The sequence below is a fragment of the Colletes latitarsis genome, chromosome 6 (genome assembly GCF_051014445.1).
Source record: "Colletes latitarsis isolate SP2378_abdomen chromosome 6, iyColLati1, whole genome shotgun sequence".
Lineage (NCBI taxonomy): Eukaryota > Metazoa > Arthropoda > Insecta > Hymenoptera > Colletidae > Colletes > Colletes latitarsis.
The window spans coordinates 25461114-25480004 of record NC_135139.1 but is presented as its reverse complement, the minus strand read 5'-3'; the positions used below and the strand labels follow the sequence as shown (position 1 = coordinate 25480004).

Sequence of the window (18891 nt, the reverse complement as noted above, 5' to 3'; positions counted from 1 at the left end):
ACGTTAGACGTTATATTGTTGTTCGCAAGCTTGTCCACGTTTTTACATTCGAACTGAAATTACAATGTTAAAGTTACACCTGATTCTATTCGCTACAGTACCTTTTGCATCTTGTCGTTGACTTACGATCATATCAAACATGGCACACGCTGCTAACATTATCGTTATTACCAAGTAGAGAATAGTCCTGAGATACGCGCTCCAAACAACCTAATACACGATGTAAAAATTAATATGGTTCTCTGCGTAATTCAACGAAAGACGAAGGAATACGGACCTTCACGCTGCTCTGATACAGAAAACACAATAATTTATTACGAGGATGGGGAACTTGCCCCTCGTGTTCGTCGTGAGGGTCCTTGTACCAGTTCCACGCAAAATGCATCCAGGCTATCGGCAGTAAAGCGATCAAAAATAACATAGCTACCGAATAACTGACTGCCGTGCTTGCATGCCATCTGAAAGTTAATCGATCGTTATACGGCTTATGCGCCTCCATAATCTCAATTGCGTTACTAGAAACAGACGTTCGTACGAAGGGAACATACTCGGAAAAAGAAAGCGTAGGTACCAAGTAAATGAGTCCCATAAATATCAGAACGAAAGTAGCGGAGCTGATGTAAAATTTGAAAAGCGGGTCCGGTTCCTTCAGAAACGGGATCTCCCAATTCCATTGTTGAAACGTTAACAACAATGGATTTATGTGCTCCCATTTGAACCATTGTCTGAAAAGGAATACCATAAAACGCACGGAAAACATTCTTTTGTTCTAGCGCTTAGATTTCGTTGATTCCAATTATTAAAACAACCACTAGATTCCAGCGATTTTAACGACTATATCATAATTTATTCTGAATATCGTTCAAGATCATTCTTTATAACGGACTTACTCCCACTTGGTGAGCGGCATTTGCTTAATAGCATTCTCCATCTCCGTGTCCGCGGCTTTCAGCATCAAATGGTAATCCTTCAAACAGGCGTCCATGAAGTGCGTCCGCCGTCTATAGGTGTTGGCCAGCACGTCAACATGATTATTTATAGTAGCGGTCAAACGTCTGCTGTTCCTGGAGTTGGACGTGACGCTGGTGGACCTGACGTTGTAAAATCTCACGTAATGCCTGTTGGCCACCGGCGATGAATCCGGTGTTATGACAGTCAAGTTGTTCTCGTTGTTCTGCAACAAGGTTCGCTTGTCAACGATGCGAAACGCTCAACGGAAGTTCGCTCGTACGGTCGAAGATTAACATCAGTGGCGTAGGAACTCCTCGAACGTTGTTCAACGTAAATTTTTACCATTCGTTCATCCGGTGGCTTCCTACGCCACTGGGAAATACGCACCTGCGTGGTCGGCGCGTCAGCGGGCGTCGAGGGCGTGATCAGGTAGCTACGAATGTCGTATTTCTTCAGGATCTCGTCGTTCAACGACTCCACGGGAACGCAGTCGTACTCGGTCGCGTTCACCAGGTCCAGCGTCTGTTGGGTGACGTGCACTTTGCCCGGCTTACCAGTCTGCTCCATCTTGTTAGCTATAACGACGTCGCGGGACCAAACGTCGTACTGCCATTTGTTGGCGCCTAGAATCCCCGATATTATGCTGCCAGAGTGAACGCCGATCCGCATATTCACGTCCACTCCGCATTCACGGCGTAGTCTTTCTCTCACTTCCTTGATGATCTTGATCATATCGAGTCCTGTACCACAGATTATAGGCAAGTGGAGCGACGTTTTCGATCTTACGAGGGACCATCCCGAGGTGCAAATCTCCAATTTTGATGAAACTTCGCAATTATGTAGTTCTCATAAAGGAGATTTACACCTCGGGATGGTCCCTTGTTAGTGACAGGACTACGGGTTTGGAAATCGATTTTTAATTTTAAATATCGTGCAAAGGTACCTAGGTCCACGCAGCTTTTCGCGTGCTGGGAATTCGGCGTTGGTACCCCGCTCACGCAATAGTAGCAATCACCCAAGAACTTTATTCGTAGGACATTGTGCCTCTCGGAAGCCTCGTCGAAACGGCCGAACAAGTCGTTCAACGTTTCCACCAATTTTCGTACCGGCAGCGCGACGGTCAGTCCAGAAAAATTCACCACGTCGGCGTACAAAATGCTGACGTTTTTGTGCGTCTCGACGCACAAGTCGCTGGAAAAGAAACGTAAACGCTTGCGTTGCAATTTCATACTTTAAAATTAACGAATCTAACGATTCGAGCGTACGTAACGGTTGGAACAAAGGCTATCGTTAAAAATTTAGAAACCGTATCTAATAGAGAAAGAAGCGGAAGACTGCAACTATCAGCGATAAAGGAAAGTTTAATTTAAGAAAGGAAGAAACGGTTCTGAACATCGTCCACAGTTTCAACGATAATTTCGCAGATGAAAAAGATGTACCTGTGAGACCGTCCCTTGGGCGGGGGTTTCTTGTGCTCCTCTATAAACTTGAAAATATCTCGAAAGTCTTTCTTGATCTTCGCAGCTATATGTTGCGGCAGTATACTCCGTGTGAGTTGTTCCTAAAGAATTTTATGGCGTATCAGTAATCTTTCGAACACCGTCGCGGCAAACTTACGGTTAAAATCTACCTCTTGATCCTTTTCGTAAGTCAGTCGCAGCGTCGACTCGACGCACTTCCGTCGATCGAGGAAAGACCGTCTGATGCAAACCTCGTTCATGAATCGAAAGTATAATCCTAGGCCGTTCACGCAAACGAAATATATCGTGTCCGTGATAATCTGAAAAGTTTGCGATTAAAATGCGTTCGATCGGATCGAAGTACGCTGTTCGAAGTCGTTTGGGGATCGTGGTTTACCTTGGTAGTGTAATCGGTGGTGTTTCTGTACGTGATTAACGAGAGAGTGGTCAGGTAGCATATGGTAGCCGTGATCCCGAGTATGAAAGCGTGCAGATTTTCCGTGAGAGGCAGGAAGATGTAACAAGCCAGTAGCGCGTGCGTTGCGTACGCCGGTCTAAAAAAGAAACGCAGTTACACGGGTAGGTACAGAGCGGGAAGTTCATGGCTACGCGTTCGCTAGCAGGAAAGGTGGAACGGCTCGCAATTAGCCGGATGAGATCTAATAATAAAAGTTACACGTCTCGATCGCGATGGGAATCGCGTTCGTCAGCTTCGTTCGCGTCGATGCTGATAAAAAAAAAGAAAGAAAAAAAACAGGAACAAGTGGCAACACCAACACCCCTGCGCTAAAGATTTATTGCACCGGTCTCGTTAGAAATAACGAAAGATAACGATTCACGGCACATTCCTTATCAGGCTTCATCGCGTTCGATAGAAATAGAACCTACCGGCAAATTCCCCGAGCGAACGGGGAAACACGTTCGAGGAAGTATCTCACGGGATCGTTGCAACATCGTGCGTAGAACCAAGAACAGCGATTCTTAACCATCGTGCACGCGACACAAAACTCTGTTACCTCGAATGTTTAGCAAGATTCTTTCCTATTTTTGCCAATTGAGAGAATCTATTGGCAATCTATTCAATTGGGAGAAACTACAGGTGGTCCCGCGACGTCACCTCCCGTACTCGCCAAGCAGAGAGGTCGCTTCACTGACCCCTCCGTTCTAACTCCATTCTAATAGAGGATTCTAGAGGCCAAAATAAGACGAAAATCAAGAATACCAATTTGTCGATTGAGGTTTCGTTAAAAAGTTATTAAGAATTAAATTCAAAAATTTCAAATCGTTCTGGAAAAATTATTTTTAGTTGCAGGGGTCAATTGCAAGCATTTTTGGTCAACAGACATACCCTCGAAATCCTACTCAGTTTCGAGAACTTTATCAACAAATTGGTATTCTTGATTTTCGTCTTATTTTGACCTCTAGAATTTCCCATTAAAATTTTTCCCAGAGTTCACCGAACATCCTGTATATGTATACGCTCTAAGGTTGGACTTGCTAGGAAGCCTTACCGAGGATTCCCACGAATAAGATCGAAATTTAGAAAGACGTATAAAATTCCATTTCTGTGTCGTGTGAATTTAAAAAGGTTAAGAACCACTGAGCTTATACCGTGTGGAGATTAATGCCGATAAGCCGGTAGCAGCCGATCTTTCGTAACCGCGGTTTCGTGGAAACGACCCATGAGACTAAAACGAGAAGGGGGCCACCGACGATAATTAAATGGCGGCCTTGGGGCGAGCAGCAGCAGGGCAGTTCCTCGTGTTATCTCATTTACCTTATCGGTGGTAAGTCCTCGGTGTACGCGAGGGTGTAGTACAACGGAACGGCCAAATCGCCGATCACCAACAGAACCACGATCAGGCAGGACAGCATGACGGGCATATAGGTGTTCTCCGCGATAATCTTCAACCGGAAGGAGACCGCGATCACTGGACACAGCAGCGCGCTGCCCACGCTGTGGACGATCACGTCCGGTACGCAGTTCTCTATACTGACCTGGTGGTGGAAAAGATTCCATTGATTAAAACTAATTCTTTCGCAAAGCATACAATATTATTTTTATTATTTCTATTAGAAAATTTGTATTCGAAGAGACGAATGTGATCTGCAAAATGGTTAATATTTTTTAGTCACGGAACATTTTACATTTCTCGATCGATGGCGGACTACTACACTGTTTGTATACAATGCTCGATAGCTCCTCGTTTTCTTTAATGGGAGATTAAGAGGTCAATCTTGTGTCAATATCTCGAGTTATTGAAACTTTTTTAACTTCAAAACTAATCCTTTCACGAAGCATACAATGTCGTTTTGTCGTCCCTTCTGATGTTATTCGTGACTTAAACAAGCGTTTTACGTTATTTTTATTCTTATTTATTGTAAAATTTGTATTCGAAGGGACGAATGTGATCTGCAAAATGGTTAATATTTTTTAGTCACGGAACATTTTACATTTCTCAATCGATGGCGGACTACTACACTGTTTGTATACAATGCTCGATAGCTCCTCGTTTTCTTCAATGGGAGATTAAGAGGTCAATCTTGTGTCAATATCTCGAGTTATTGAACGAGATGTTTCGGAACATGGTGGACGTTGCACGTGATTTTCGCGTGATTTTTATTTTTCGACACGCTTAAAAACGTATCGTCGATGGTAAACTATATCCTAAAATATTTAAATATAGTTCTTTGCCCGTGAAACAATTTCAAAACACGAAAGTTCCACTCGAGCTTCATCTTTTCTTTAGCTTCGAATGGATTATTTGTTTCCCTTGATTGACTCCAGCTCCCAGGATCTTCCATCTGACTTAGTCCGATCTATTTTAATCTCATCAGACCGTGTAACCATTTTCCAATCGTCTATAATTCATAGTCTTTATACGCATTTACGAATCGTAAGTTAATATTTCCGTTGGAAAGGTCTGGTCGCTGCTTCTTCTTCTTGGCTTATAAAAGCTTGTTTCTTTCAAAGAACGGTGAATCATCCATTCATTGGTTGTTACGTCGATATCATGAGCAACGGTATCCGGGATTTTCAGACATTCTGACCGCGATGATTCGTGCAATTTCAAACGATCGTCCGTCAGAAACGAATGACAGTGGAACGTCCGATTATTCGAACTAATTGGAAGACGAATTCGTTCCAAATGAGATCGAATTTACAAACGTAATAAAAGAAATAGTAGACAATAATATTTCACAATTTTTTTTAAACGTTCGATATTAATTTTTGCTTCTCCTTTAATGTATTGCAAAGGAGGAAAACTTCAATTTCAAAATGTCAACAGTGTTAGCATTTGGCTGGCGACGATATAGATTCATGCTTCATTCCGTGTTCCGATAATCAGTCATTCGGGTAATTGACGTTCCACTGTACAGTATTTTATTTTTAGCCGATGTTGACACACGTGCATACATACTTGTAATTGTTACAAATATTGCAGGACTAACTTGTTGCTAAATATCCGTTATCGCACCGGGAAATAGTAATTTCTTTGTTATCGTCGATTCCATGGCACCGTTTCGTATTTCTAGCACAATTAACCGAATAAATTTCTTTTAATTTGTTCCGCTCTACAGCAAGGACGCTAACCGTCCAATTCGTGTACTTCCCCTGTATTTACTCGCCATTACGCTCGTGATAATTACCACTACTATTTCCGTTCGACAACGTTTCATCTTCGTGAAAATATTACCGCCGGATCGACGAGATTCTCCCGGTGAAAACGAGTACAAACACGACCGTGATTCGAAATTTTTCAAAAATTACCCGCGTAACTTGTAATTGAAAGTAGTCCGAACAGGGTCGTGTTTGTACTCGTTTCCACAGAGAAAAATGTAACCAATCCATTGGTAATGATCTTTCAAAGATATATCGACGAACGTAGGAAATACTAGTTGGTGGATGAAATTCAACTGGCCTTTATCTGCACAACTGTCGATCGGCTGGTCGCGCTGAGGCAATACAAATAGTGACGATGACTTCATCGTGTACAATCGAGAAGAAATTATTCCACTGTATTCGAGGTTGGGGGTTGGTAATTTTTCTTTTCTTTTTTTTTGGAAACACTTGGACAGTTCGCTGATCGCAGGAACTTGGTACGGCACACCTCGACGATAGAAGATCATCGATTCGAGGAAAATTGGACATCGTGACGCTCGCGTATAGAAAGATGCATCGTGGCCAGATGGTTATGTAATGTTGGTAAGTTATTGCTGTTTACGTAATAAAAGCGTCATGAAAATGAAAACGTTTATAGATCAATACATAAGATGGGGCAATCTCAGGTAATTCTGTGTAAGTTGTTGATCTTTAAAGATGGAAAAGAAATGCACGGAGGTAAACGCTATCTGATTTCACGATTTAAATAGCGTAGAGACATCTTTTTGGTGTCACGTGGGTGCATCAAGGACACTTGAATGTCATTTTTTTTTTAAATTGAACGAATGCAATGATCTAAAGTTCAAGGTTATTCAGAAACTTGCAGCACAGGTTTATCTTATATGTTCTCTTCTATCTTCTTTAATTATTGTTAGGCGAGATACATACTCGTTATACTGTAACTTAACACTAGATTTACGAGCATTTCTTTTAATTAGAATATGTATTCAGGCCAATGAATCGATCAGATTCAACATAAGTTGTTAAAAAATAATATTTACGTGTTCTGCAATTTTAAATATGGAACCTGACATCCGTCAAATTGATGGCTTCCGTAAATCTAGTGTTAACGAATACTATAGCACAAGACACGTAAACAAACAACATTTCATTAAGTTGTATACATCGCATCTATCGTAATACTCTGCACTAATTTACGATAAGATAATGACAAAAGTGATTACTTAAAAAATTCGATCAAATTGTCACCACGCTTTGCACGAAAGAACAAACAGGTCAAGGTCAGCGTTTCGAATATTTAAATTCAAACTTGGAATTTCAAAATACAAATTTCTCCAATGTTACAACTATTTCTCGAGACAATGTTTTTTTCGTAACTGACCCTTAGTGACCCTTAAACTATAGAACTACTTTTTCGGTGCAACACCTATCGAAAACTAGACTCTACGAAATTTGTTATAATTTGTATGAGAATTTAAGTTCGGCTTTCTCAAACGAAATAATAGTTTTGAGATATTCAGCCTTTAAAGCAGCACTGATAGCACCAATAGTTTCTTGAATAACTACACGACACCCACAGATAGTTCAAAGATAACAATTCTAATGCTTCAAGGGGATAGACTATTGTAAAACGTGTATTCTTAAGCCTTTTTTGATCATTCTCTGACAAGCAACTATGTAATTTCTCGTGTGGCAATGTCTCATCCATTTCTACTCACATTTATGAAATATGTAGCGATTTTATTCAAAGTAAAATAATGATAATTTGCCATTCTGCACGTTTCGTGTAAAACGTAGTGGACCAAAATGGTGACTTTTTAAAATGAAACGAAAAAGTTGATAGATCAATTTGCGAAATGACGAGTGATACATTTTCTCTTCCAGTCCTTAATGCTAATATCGAAGGGTTATTTGAATTTAAAATCGTTTAATATAATTTATGTAGATACATACGCAAGTTGCTTAATTTATGTGCATGCATTTCGTATTATTCATACAAAGTCAACCAGACATCAAACTGATCTATAAGAATTAGCAGACTGCGAAAACTTTTAGATGGTGTTCTTTGAAAATTAGTCGACCGTTGTCACGAGTTTAGAACATCGAAGCAACGTCACTTAAAATTGTTAAATATTTAGAGTTTGACGACAGGGAAACACCAAAGTTAGTGTATCTTTACCATAAATACCACTCGTTATCTTCATTATTATAGTTATGCCATTATTTGCATTCTTCTAAGCAGAACATTTAAAATTTATTTTCCTCGACAACTTACAGCGAAGAACGAAATTAAACCAACGTTACTGATCAATAAATTTTAAACGGTAGTTTGCTGGCACCAATATTTTAATTTAACTTTCCCGCAATTGGGGTCAGGACTATTTACACGAAGGATACATATTTGCTATCGACCAGTGTAGTATCGAATGCTTCTCTGGAAACTGATAATTTATCATGATTCGAAAAATGTGTAAGAATTTTGCAATAAGTAAATACGGTCGTGTTTGGTCTCGTTTCAAATGCAATGCGATCACGTGACTAAAAAACTAGAATAAAATATTTTAACGTGCAAGTTGCATCTCGTTTAAGCTCACCACTGTAACCAAGATCAAACAATACGTGGTCCCGAGCACCAGTTGCAGTAGACCGAACAGCGACAGATTACCATATTGGACCTTCCTCTGGTATAACGTGAACAGCTTCTCTAGGCTCTTGTATTTGAACTGTTTCTGAAAGTGAAAGCTCACGTGAGATTATGTATTCGACGTGTGACCGATGTTTGAACTTTCTAGCAAAGTTAACAACGATAACCGTGACGACACTTTTGATATACGATTGATTCTCAATTCTCCGCGTCGCGATCGAGGAAAACTTCCAGTTGCAAAAATAAACGAAAAGAGATCAAGCGTCGTTTTACTACTGTTCCAAATAATTATCAAAAAAGAGAATAGATCCACGTAAAATTCAATTCCCTTCGAGATTTATCGGGAATTCTAATTCACGAACGTCAATGGATGATTCACCCAACTGTTCGTCCATAATTCGAATCGATATTCCGCGAGTAACGCGACGAACAATTTAGTAATCCGTTCTTGCGACTTTCACTCGATCATTTAAATTTAACGCATGATGTGCCAAGTGTACCCGCCTCGTTAACGTCCGGACGAAATTTCGTCGAACTTAGGTTAACAACGGGGGTCCTTCGGAAAAGGATAAAAAAAAAAGGTCGAAAAAACAATGAACAATAACGACGGGGGCGTTCGAATCGGTTTTGGAATGTCTTTTAAAAGCGTGCGCGCGTGCACGTCGGAATAGCTTTGTACATATTTGCAAACTGAATCATCAAGTGGGCGCAAGTGCTCCATCACTGTCGTTCGTTCGCCTAAAATAATACCTGGCGTGTACTTATAATCGACGTGATAAGAGAGGAAAAAACACACCGCGCGCATACCTCGAAGTAGCAGATTATTGATTCAGGGAAAGCTCGGTCTACATCGTCCGAACCGGTGAATGGAAATCGTAAAAAATAAATCAGGTTTCGCGTTCCCGGGATCCTTTCGATCCTGCGTCTGTCCGCCATCGTCGTACCATTTTCACTATAGCTTACGACGTTTCCATTGTGCCTGCGGATCACTTCGAAAGGTCGTCTCGATCGCGGAAAATCGGATCTACCCCTAGTAGCACAAAATATTGTATACACATTCATACGATATTAAAAAGAGATTCAATCTTTTTTTAATATTCAAATATACATACAATGTTTATTTTATATTAGGTAACAAATATTTTCTTTTAAATATACAGACAATATTTATTTCACATTATGAAACAAATATCTAGTTTATATCCCCTGAATATTTACTTTACATTTTTTAAATGTCTCGTTTATATTCCCTAAATATTTAGCTTATATTTTTTGCACATGTATAAAATAGTCAGATCCGATATTTTTCTCATATGAAGAAACGTGGCTTAAAAAATATTTACCCAATATTTCAAAAGAATATTTATCTAATATTTTTGTGCTACTAGGGACGTAACGATAACGAAGCCTAACGCTTAACGAGGCTCTATTATGAAATTCCATATCGTCGTACACGCCACGCAACCATAAGATCTACCGATCGAGCTAACGAAGATCCCAGCTTCAGGGTCCCACGAGTTCCCAAGAGTTTCCTGTTCATTTTTATAGCATAATTACTATTCAAAGCATAAACGGACGATTTTTTCTATTCTTGGATCGCTAAACAAAGATGGCGGACTCGCAGAAACGAAACGTAGTCGACTTTCGGACGATCGAGAGTGTTAATAGCGAAAGGTCAAGGTCCTAGGAATGAAAATGGCGGTCTTCGCCTGATCTCGATTTTTCTCGATGTTCCAAAAGTGTTCTGTGCTCAAATTGAAATTTCTTTGGTTACTTTTCGAGTTTTCTTTGAGGTTATTTATTTGTAGCAATGAAACTAAAACGATAGATACTCGAAGATACATATTAATGTAATGGAAATAAATAAATGGAAGTAAAGTTTGAAAAATTCCAGGTAGTTCTAGCGTTAAGAAATTAATTTCTAGACCCGATAGATGGCTTCGGGGCCCCGTTGAGCGTAGATCCGTTGACGCGTGCAACCGTGTTCGTTGAGGACACCGAATCGAAGGAAAAATCCTTCGGTATTTCCTACGCGACGTCCGATATGGAATCATGTGCGATTCCGCCGTAGAAAAATACGCCATCGCGTGACATCCATTTCGAGAACGAGTCGGAAAGACGTCGGTTGGTCTCGCGCTCGAACCAGACCACTAAAAAGTCACGAGGATCTCTCGTGGTTAAACAAATCGCGATCGTACTTGACACCTCCGTCAATTTGCACCTGTTCGCGCATCCACGGGCGCTATCCGACACCGTAAAACACGACGAATCGATTCGAAATAGTTCTTTCTTCCCGAAGGTTCACTGAATCACCCAAATGGAAATCGCTGTCTCAACGTCCAGCGTACTTTACCGCTTGTTCACTCGTTTCTGACTAACGGCACGGCTCCAGAAACAAAATTGTTCAAACTTTGAACCTACCGATCGACGGTCGCATTAAGAACACCTTTTATGTGCTTCGTAAAGCTTAATGATGTTCATGCTGTTAGTTATTAGAGACAAAGTAGTGTAACGAGAATTATTATATTAAAACAAAAAGTGGATCGATACGATCAACGAAACGTGTAGATAAGGATATTAGTCGCTATTTCGACGATAACCTCGAGTTTCCCACCTGTTATACTTTCGAGATTCGATGGATCGCGTGTCACCAATATTCTATACGATTTCAGAAGTCAGTTGGTAGTCAAACGCGATTAAGAAGAAAGGTTGACGATAGAAATTCCTGTTTACTGGTGGTCAGTGTTATTAATAAACCAGGAAACCGATACTCGATGGTCCTTAACAAAAGTAAAACAGATAACAATAGATAACTATTCAGATAACAGCGTTCGAAGAAAACGTCTAGCATTCCTCGACTGTGGTAAACAGTGGGATTATTAAAATCGATTTCAAATGGTTGTACCTTCGAGTTGTACAGGTTGGTTGACAAAGGGAGGGGTAAAGGTAGAGGTTACTATGTTTCGTTAAGTAACTCGAGTTGAAGGATGAAAGAAGACAAAGAAAAAGCTACTTCGAACGCAACGACGAAAGGGAATCTCGTGTATCCTTCGATTAAACAGCGAAGGGGAAGGATTCCCCTCGAAGGTATACAGGACCAACGTGTCGCAACTGTTGCTGGCACGTGGGACACCAAAAATTAATCCAACAGATTCGAATATGAGGGTTGCAAGATTAAATCCTGACAACCTCAGAAACGAATCTGGAGTGTGATATCTGCTTTATCCTCGATTCTATTTAAAGCCATGGACCTTAAAATCGATCACAATCAATATTGGCACACGGATCACATGAATTGATCTAAATATAGAAAACACTATTTCGGTAACATCCCAAAATGGAACCTCGAGCGCCCTACCACCTATGTCCCCGATTTCACCAAACAGCACAAGAAGCAATTCAGGACGTGTTGGTTCTTTACAGGTGTGCTCGATCGCAATTGCTGTTCACACGAATTACTCTAATTGAAAACAATCGCTGTTTCGGTAACAAAGAGACTGCCTTTGTAATAACGCGATACAAAATTCGAGACTATCGCGCCTCGAAGGCAAGCAGGTGTGATGCAGGTACAAGGACGTGCGGTCACAAAAAATTTATACAACTACGAAATTCCCTATTCCGACAACCTCAAAGTGGAACCTTGAGTGCCTTGCTTTCTGTGCCCTTGTTTTTAAAACTAAAATTTGCAAGGACCACAAACGTCGAAATTGAACATCGGTTGCTCTATGAAAAGACTTGTTTCTCAAAGAATTACGCAATATTTCCAATTAAAATTATCCAAATTATACGAATAACTTCAGAATGGAACCAAACAGCGATTAAAAACTACCATATTTTCCCCCGAGAAGTACAGGTGTGTTCGCGAGAATCACAAACGTTAACCTGACCGAAATATCAGAAAATAATTCGAAGAACGTAATGAAAGATTAGTAGTTGCAAAATTGCAAATATTGCAGTATTTAAACGACTAACGTTGGCAAACTAGTTCCTATCTATGCCACAGCGGAAACTAACTGAACCTTGTAAATACTAATTAAAGTAAAAGTGTTGCGATTAATTTGAGTCATCGTCGCAATATAATACTTATCGTACGATATCGAAGACTTTCACTTAGTAGAAACGATAACATCGAAAACGGAATAGACATTTTAAATAATTTGTACCCAGTCCCGACGTTAGAAAGAGGTCGTTGATCTTGCGTTCATTTACAGAAAACAGAAACTGTCCAAACGTCCACTGCAAATTAATGTATACATCGAGAGAACTGGCTGGTTGCAGACAAAGCGTGAATATAGCGGTTGGTGGGTGTACGTCGGCGCGTGGTCACAATCGCGGATACGAGGTGTCACAAAACCGAAACCGTAAACGTCGCCAGGAGTCCTACCTCCGGTGTCCTCTGTTTCCGTCAATCTCGTTGCTCGAAGTAGCGCGGGTCCATGGGTGGTCCGTCGTGCGTTTTATCGACACATGATTCACAGAAAACTAGCTCGTCGTACGCCACATCTCGGCACTGTTTCGTCGAAAGGGACGTCGGATGGTGGGCCCGCGCGTGTCCAACGTGCGCGTATCTCCGGCAGTCACCGGCGGTCTGACGGAAAATCGGCGCGTGTGCGTCGAGCGCAGCGTGAATTATGGAGCTCGAGCGAGCCACGATAAAAAAACCGTAGGTGTATCGTCGGGCGCAGCCGCGCCTCCACCCAAGCCGCCGTCTGTGTCTCCTTTCCACGGTCTCCAACGGCGGAAAAGCACCCAGGCGCCAGAGCCAACGCAGCTCGACGTCGAGTCGAAACTTTCGATAGAACCTCCTCTCCTCTCCTCGCGTGCGTTTCGCGCTTGCGTTTTCGTGCATTTCGCCCGCAGCTCGCGGCGAACCTTTCGGTCCGGCGAATATTGATCTTCAATCTCGAACTCCGACCGTCTCACCCCCCCATCATCCCCTTTTTCTTCTCTTCTGGTGCAATTATCGTAGGTAAATTATGTTACCTCGCCCGTTTTTGGTTTCGGAGAGTTGTACTCGAAATATTAAATAAAATTCTATTTGTAGGATTTAGAGGGGGTGGGGCACTGTGATGGATTGGGAAAAAATATTTGTTTATCTCTGTTTCGATGCTTGAGGGGTTTTAAGAACGACACCTTAAAATATTAAAATTCGCAAAAATGAGAAAGTTAAGATTTAGTTTGGAAGAATCTAATTGCTTAGTTCTCTTAGAATTTCTGCTGTGGTAAAGCAGAATACAGCGCAGTATTTCGTACGAATGGTAAGTGGTTTGATCGAGATCGCTATGTGAATTGAGATGTATTTAATCTGGTGAATGAAATGTACCCATACACGACTTAACGATGGCTATTCGGGATTATTACAAATAGGTCCTTGATATTAAAATTGGACCACAGACAGACGCAATATGGACGCAAACAGAAAAGAGCGACGCATGACGTTCGATTGAAGCAGATGACGATGACTGGGCAGCTCAATAATTTGGTCAACTTTCATCCGGTTTACTTAAAATTTTGTACGGTGGTTCCTGTCTTTCGGGATGCATTTGTAATAAAAAAATACTTCTGTTGCACGAACTATGTGGATCGTAATATCGAATACTTTAATGTCATCGGATAATATCTGGGTTAAATCTCACCGAGCGTATAATTTTTTATTCGACGCAGACAGTTAGGATACGTGTGGAGCATAGGTTATATTATAGCCTAAGCAACAGGGTTGTAGCACGTGGAGTGCTCTGCTCCAATAAACCTGCAGTGCTTGCACGCGTGAATAAAGGCGCCATTTGCCTACAGTGTTTACCTTTATCTTAGAATGAACATCGCTCGAGTATTTTTCGTTCATATAGAACTAACGTTAATTAATAGACGCAGCCAGGCCACGTGTCTCGCGACCAATACCATAAAAATCGAATGGGAAATTATGTTCTGATATATACGTACACACTAATTAATCGCAGTTGATCTACATGCATATACATTGGCTACCAGTTTTTCCTGCTATTTAATTAACTAATTAACCGTCACGCCCCTATATCGAGCAATATAGTTGCCAGATAAACAAATAAAATCATACTTGAGCGTCGCAAGAAGCGAAATAAAAACGAAGAAATACAACGTTCGGAGTCGAAATTTTTAAATATATTTCAACGATTTGAAATAAGAAAAGGAGAATTGTTAAAGAGAAAATTCTCCGATTAATTTTGTTAATATCGAGTAGAGATTAAATAAATTCGAAATTCGTAGTTTCAAAGATTATTTGAAATACCTTTTATATCAAACGAATCGACGTTTCGAGTATTTTCAAGACTGAAATATTTTGATTTGCTCCGGGATCCGCCTACAAATAAACGAAAATCTAAAAATCGCTTCTTGGATCATCGAGAAACCTATTCGCAACGACGAAAAAACTAGTAAATTTCATTTTTAATCGACCACCTCGCGGTAAAAACCGAATCGATATTCCTGGATCCGAAAATATTCAGCATTCCTGTGCGGCGGGATTGCAACTATCGATAACGAGTATTCGTTGATAACGCGATCGCTGAAAAATGTTTTCGGTGACGTTATTTAGAAAAATAATCGTTCGCGCGTTTGTTTAATCCACTGTTATTTTGTACATTGAAGAGTAGGAAAAGGAAGAATAATTACCCAAGACGATTACGTCACGATAACAGAGTCACTTTCAGAGTCGTCGTTTTAATACCATTTCAATTAAATGTCAATTATTATCATAAACAAAACAATATTTTCGATCGAAACTAAAGGCAAACGATATAAACAATTGATACGCGGAATCTTCTCGCGTTATCTATTTTTTATTATATATTCTAACACTTTCTAGTGGTTAATAATATTTTAAAAAGCAGTATTAAATAATATTTAAATGGATTCAATGGAAATTATCGAACGAGAAAGGGATCGGTGTTTTTTTTAAACATTGTTCCGTTTAAATAAGAATTGTTTGCGATTAAAATAGTATCGAAGCGACGCGTGCGACTTCCATTAATTATTAATGGAGACGGTAATTCCCGTATCGCCGATTTAAAGATCCGAACGAGTCAATATCAACTCGATTCCCCGCGAACAGATTGCATAGCGAAGGTCGCGATCGAGATTGAATAAGTCTTTTTTTTCTTTTATCGAGGCATTTTGTTGATACAAACGCGACGCTATAACAAATAGGCCGTTCACGCAATCGTAGCGTAGAACAGCGATTTGTTTTTTTCTATTCCCCAATGTAAGCTAGCCTGAGCGTGGAAAAACGCGATATAACGTTACGACTACTCGACAATATCATCATACTCGATCGCGAGCAATCAAAAGACATCGAGATATCGACGACCAATTGCAATATCAGAGAAATTTTCTCCGTATTAAGAGATAGGAACTTCCTCTATATACTGATGCAATTCGTAATCTTCTCCCCCAACGTCATCCTTCTCTAATCCGACGTTATCCAATGCTTTTCCAACATTATCCAATTAATTAATGCCCGTTTGCGGAACGTTTCCTCGAGCACCGGCGAAATACCACGGAAGCACAGAAAAAAAATCGTGTTTACGATGAAAAGCGATCGAGATCGAAATGCCAGCGAGAAAATGAAAAAAAAAAAAAAATGTAACTCGAGCACGATCGCCGTACATACTTGGCTCTAGGTTGTCCACTTAGAGCACGTTTCTCGCGTCGTTTAAAACAATTAACGACGTCGCGGCGATGAAATAAAATCGTTCGAGCGTCGTTTCGCGCCGCGATTTCGACGGGACGGATTTTTCTCGACGTCCTCCGCGAAACGTTCACTGTCAAGGATTTATTAATATTCCAGTCGCCGCAGAATTCCAAACGAAACTCGTAAACAAGTTGTCCGAGTTTAAGTCGCTCCATAAACTACTTAACGCGTTAGTCATTATCGTCACCGATTAAAACGCCCGTTCCGTAATCCTTATCCGGTCGAAACGTTCCCGGCGCGCGTCCATTTTCGAACGTTTTGTTTGTTTATCGAACGTTTACGGAACAAAAGGTCGAGAAACGCGTTCTTCTCGAAAGCAATTACTCGATTCGATCGAGTAACAATCGACGATACGAAAATATTCGAGAAATAACTTTCATTTTTAGAGGTAAATTTGTTTATATGTATAACTTCGCGTGTCATTGGATGTGTAAAATATTTGTTAATTTATCCTGGACTGGTTTGATAGTGGAAGAAGCAGTTATAGTGCACTTTCTTTTTTTGGTGTATAAAAATCAGTCGATAAAATTCCATGCAACGTATGGCTAAATGCACTGCCATTTGTATTCACAAATGATTCAGACGATCTTCAGACTGCGGACGCAACTACAGATTACACTTACTATGCAAAAATATGAGAAATATATGAAGATACGAATTACTATATTTGGGGGTTGAGACAACCCTCTGCAAAGCTCCCATGTTATCGATAATAATTTAATAATTACGTGAATTTTGGAAACTGTATAAACAAAACAAGGAATAAGAATTTAGGGGTTGGAGAGAACCCTCTGCAAATCTCCCGTTTAAATAAATAAAATGGAAAATAAGCATTCTCTCGCAGAATTCCAAAAATTCCAATCGACAAAATTTCTTACCCCTCGTTAGAAGTTACGAGAATTAAAATCGACTGTTTTGGTGGTTCCAGCGTTGATAGAAATACGAATCACACCAAATTCTTCTCGAATATTTACGTCCATCGAGATGGACCGATCGTTTCTGGAATATCGTTTAGACTCACTCTCAAGCTGGACCAGGTCCACTCGTCGAGACAGTTCGACGAGACGATCCGGCCATCGTCCCTCGCCCGCAGAGAATTCAAGGACGCCCGAGTGACCAGTTCCATGTCCATTTTCCACGAAAGGATAATCCCCGAGGTCCGTTCGCGAGCGATCAGAGACGCTCGACCGACGAAGGCGACCAAGACGGCGACGACCTCGCGGCTGTTCGACCCATCGCGTCTACGATCCACGACCGAACTGATCGTTCGTGAAAATGATTCGCCCCGAACGGTCTCCGCGGCCGATCGCTTCGCGTTCCCTCGTGCCTCTCGCGGCGACTGTCCGCTCGGTGGAACGCGCTTTATCGTGATAAGGGAAATGGGCCACACTCTGGACGCTCCCCTCCTCCCTCGAGAGCCCGTTTCGTCCCCCGTTGATCGGCCTACCCACCGTTTTCCCCGAGCTTTTCGAGCCGCGCGACCGACGCGACTGGTCGCCAGCGATAAAAGAAATACCCGTCTCTCCTCGTGTCGTTGTCCGGGAGATCACGTCCGCGACGTCCTCCGAGAGCAGTCGTCCCCGTTTCGACGTGGTCCGGAACCCGCCAGCTCCGGGGGGTGATCCTCGCGTCGTTACCGCGCTCGCCACTGAAAGTAAAACAGGTGGATCCCTGGTTGTTGTTCGAACGGAGCCGTAATTGCGGGAAGCGTTTATTTCCTCGATCAGAGAGATAAGTTTGAGCCGTAAAGTAGGATCTATTAGGTCATCCCCGCCCGTGAAGTCGTGTCGTTCCTTATCGTGCTTAATATAAATCGTGGATTTAGACGGTGTTACGGAAACTTCCACCCCCACCTCGACGTTTCTTCCAATTGATCATCGGATTACGAGAAATTTGAATTTTCGAGGAACTACAGGATGCACTTACTATGCAATAATATAAGAAATGTCTGAAGATACGAATCCCCCGGTTAATAATAATTTAATAGCTACTGAGAAACTCGAACGCTAACGAGGTGGAAGAATTTTCTGCGAACGAACCTTGACATCGGATTTATTTTGCGCGATAACGTCACTCGAGGCGCAACGTGTTTCGAGAAATGACGATTGATTCGGTTCTCTAGACTGGGTTGCCAAATTTGGATACCAATTTGAAAGTAAAATTCTGACCCGTAACATTATGCACGATATATCAAGTCTCGTATTTAAGTCTCGAAATATCAATTTTCTACATTTTCCTCGCGTGTTGCAATAAGTCAGTTCTTTTTTTGTGTTTTGTACTTTCTCCCCCTCGTAAATCTTTTCTCCGCTTTCGATACGTAAACACACGTTCCAAACACTTTGAAATCGATCGAAGATTAGGTTAATGATACAGTTTTACCTCGACTTAACGCCTAACGTATACTTATCATTAGCTCTACACGTTTCCCTTTATTTTTACCTTTTATCCAATTCTGAATTTACAGAAGCAATAAACGTATTATTGA

The 18891-nt window shown here is 41.1% G+C and overlaps 1 protein-coding gene across 1 annotated transcript; it reads right to left on the bottom strand.

Annotated features, from left to right (window-relative positions):
- Acxd (Adenylyl cyclase X D) lies at nucleotides 1-17685 on the bottom strand. The gene is made up of 13 exons (XM_076767531.1): nucleotides 17428-17685; nucleotides 8631-8765; nucleotides 4189-4409; nucleotides 2809-2965; nucleotides 2582-2731; nucleotides 2391-2512; nucleotides 1895-2142; nucleotides 1339-1691; nucleotides 891-1174; nucleotides 572-725; nucleotides 278-458; nucleotides 127-210; nucleotides 1-53 (listed from the first exon to the last, which is right to left on the bottom strand). The coding sequence occupies exons 1-11, from the start codon at nucleotides 17536-17538 to the stop codon at nucleotides 315-317; spliced, it is 2079 nt and encodes a 692-aa protein (XP_076623646.1). The 5' UTR covers nucleotides 17539-17685; the 3' UTR covers nucleotides 1-53; nucleotides 127-210; nucleotides 278-314.
- Nucleotides 17686-18891: the final 1206 nt, after the last annotated feature.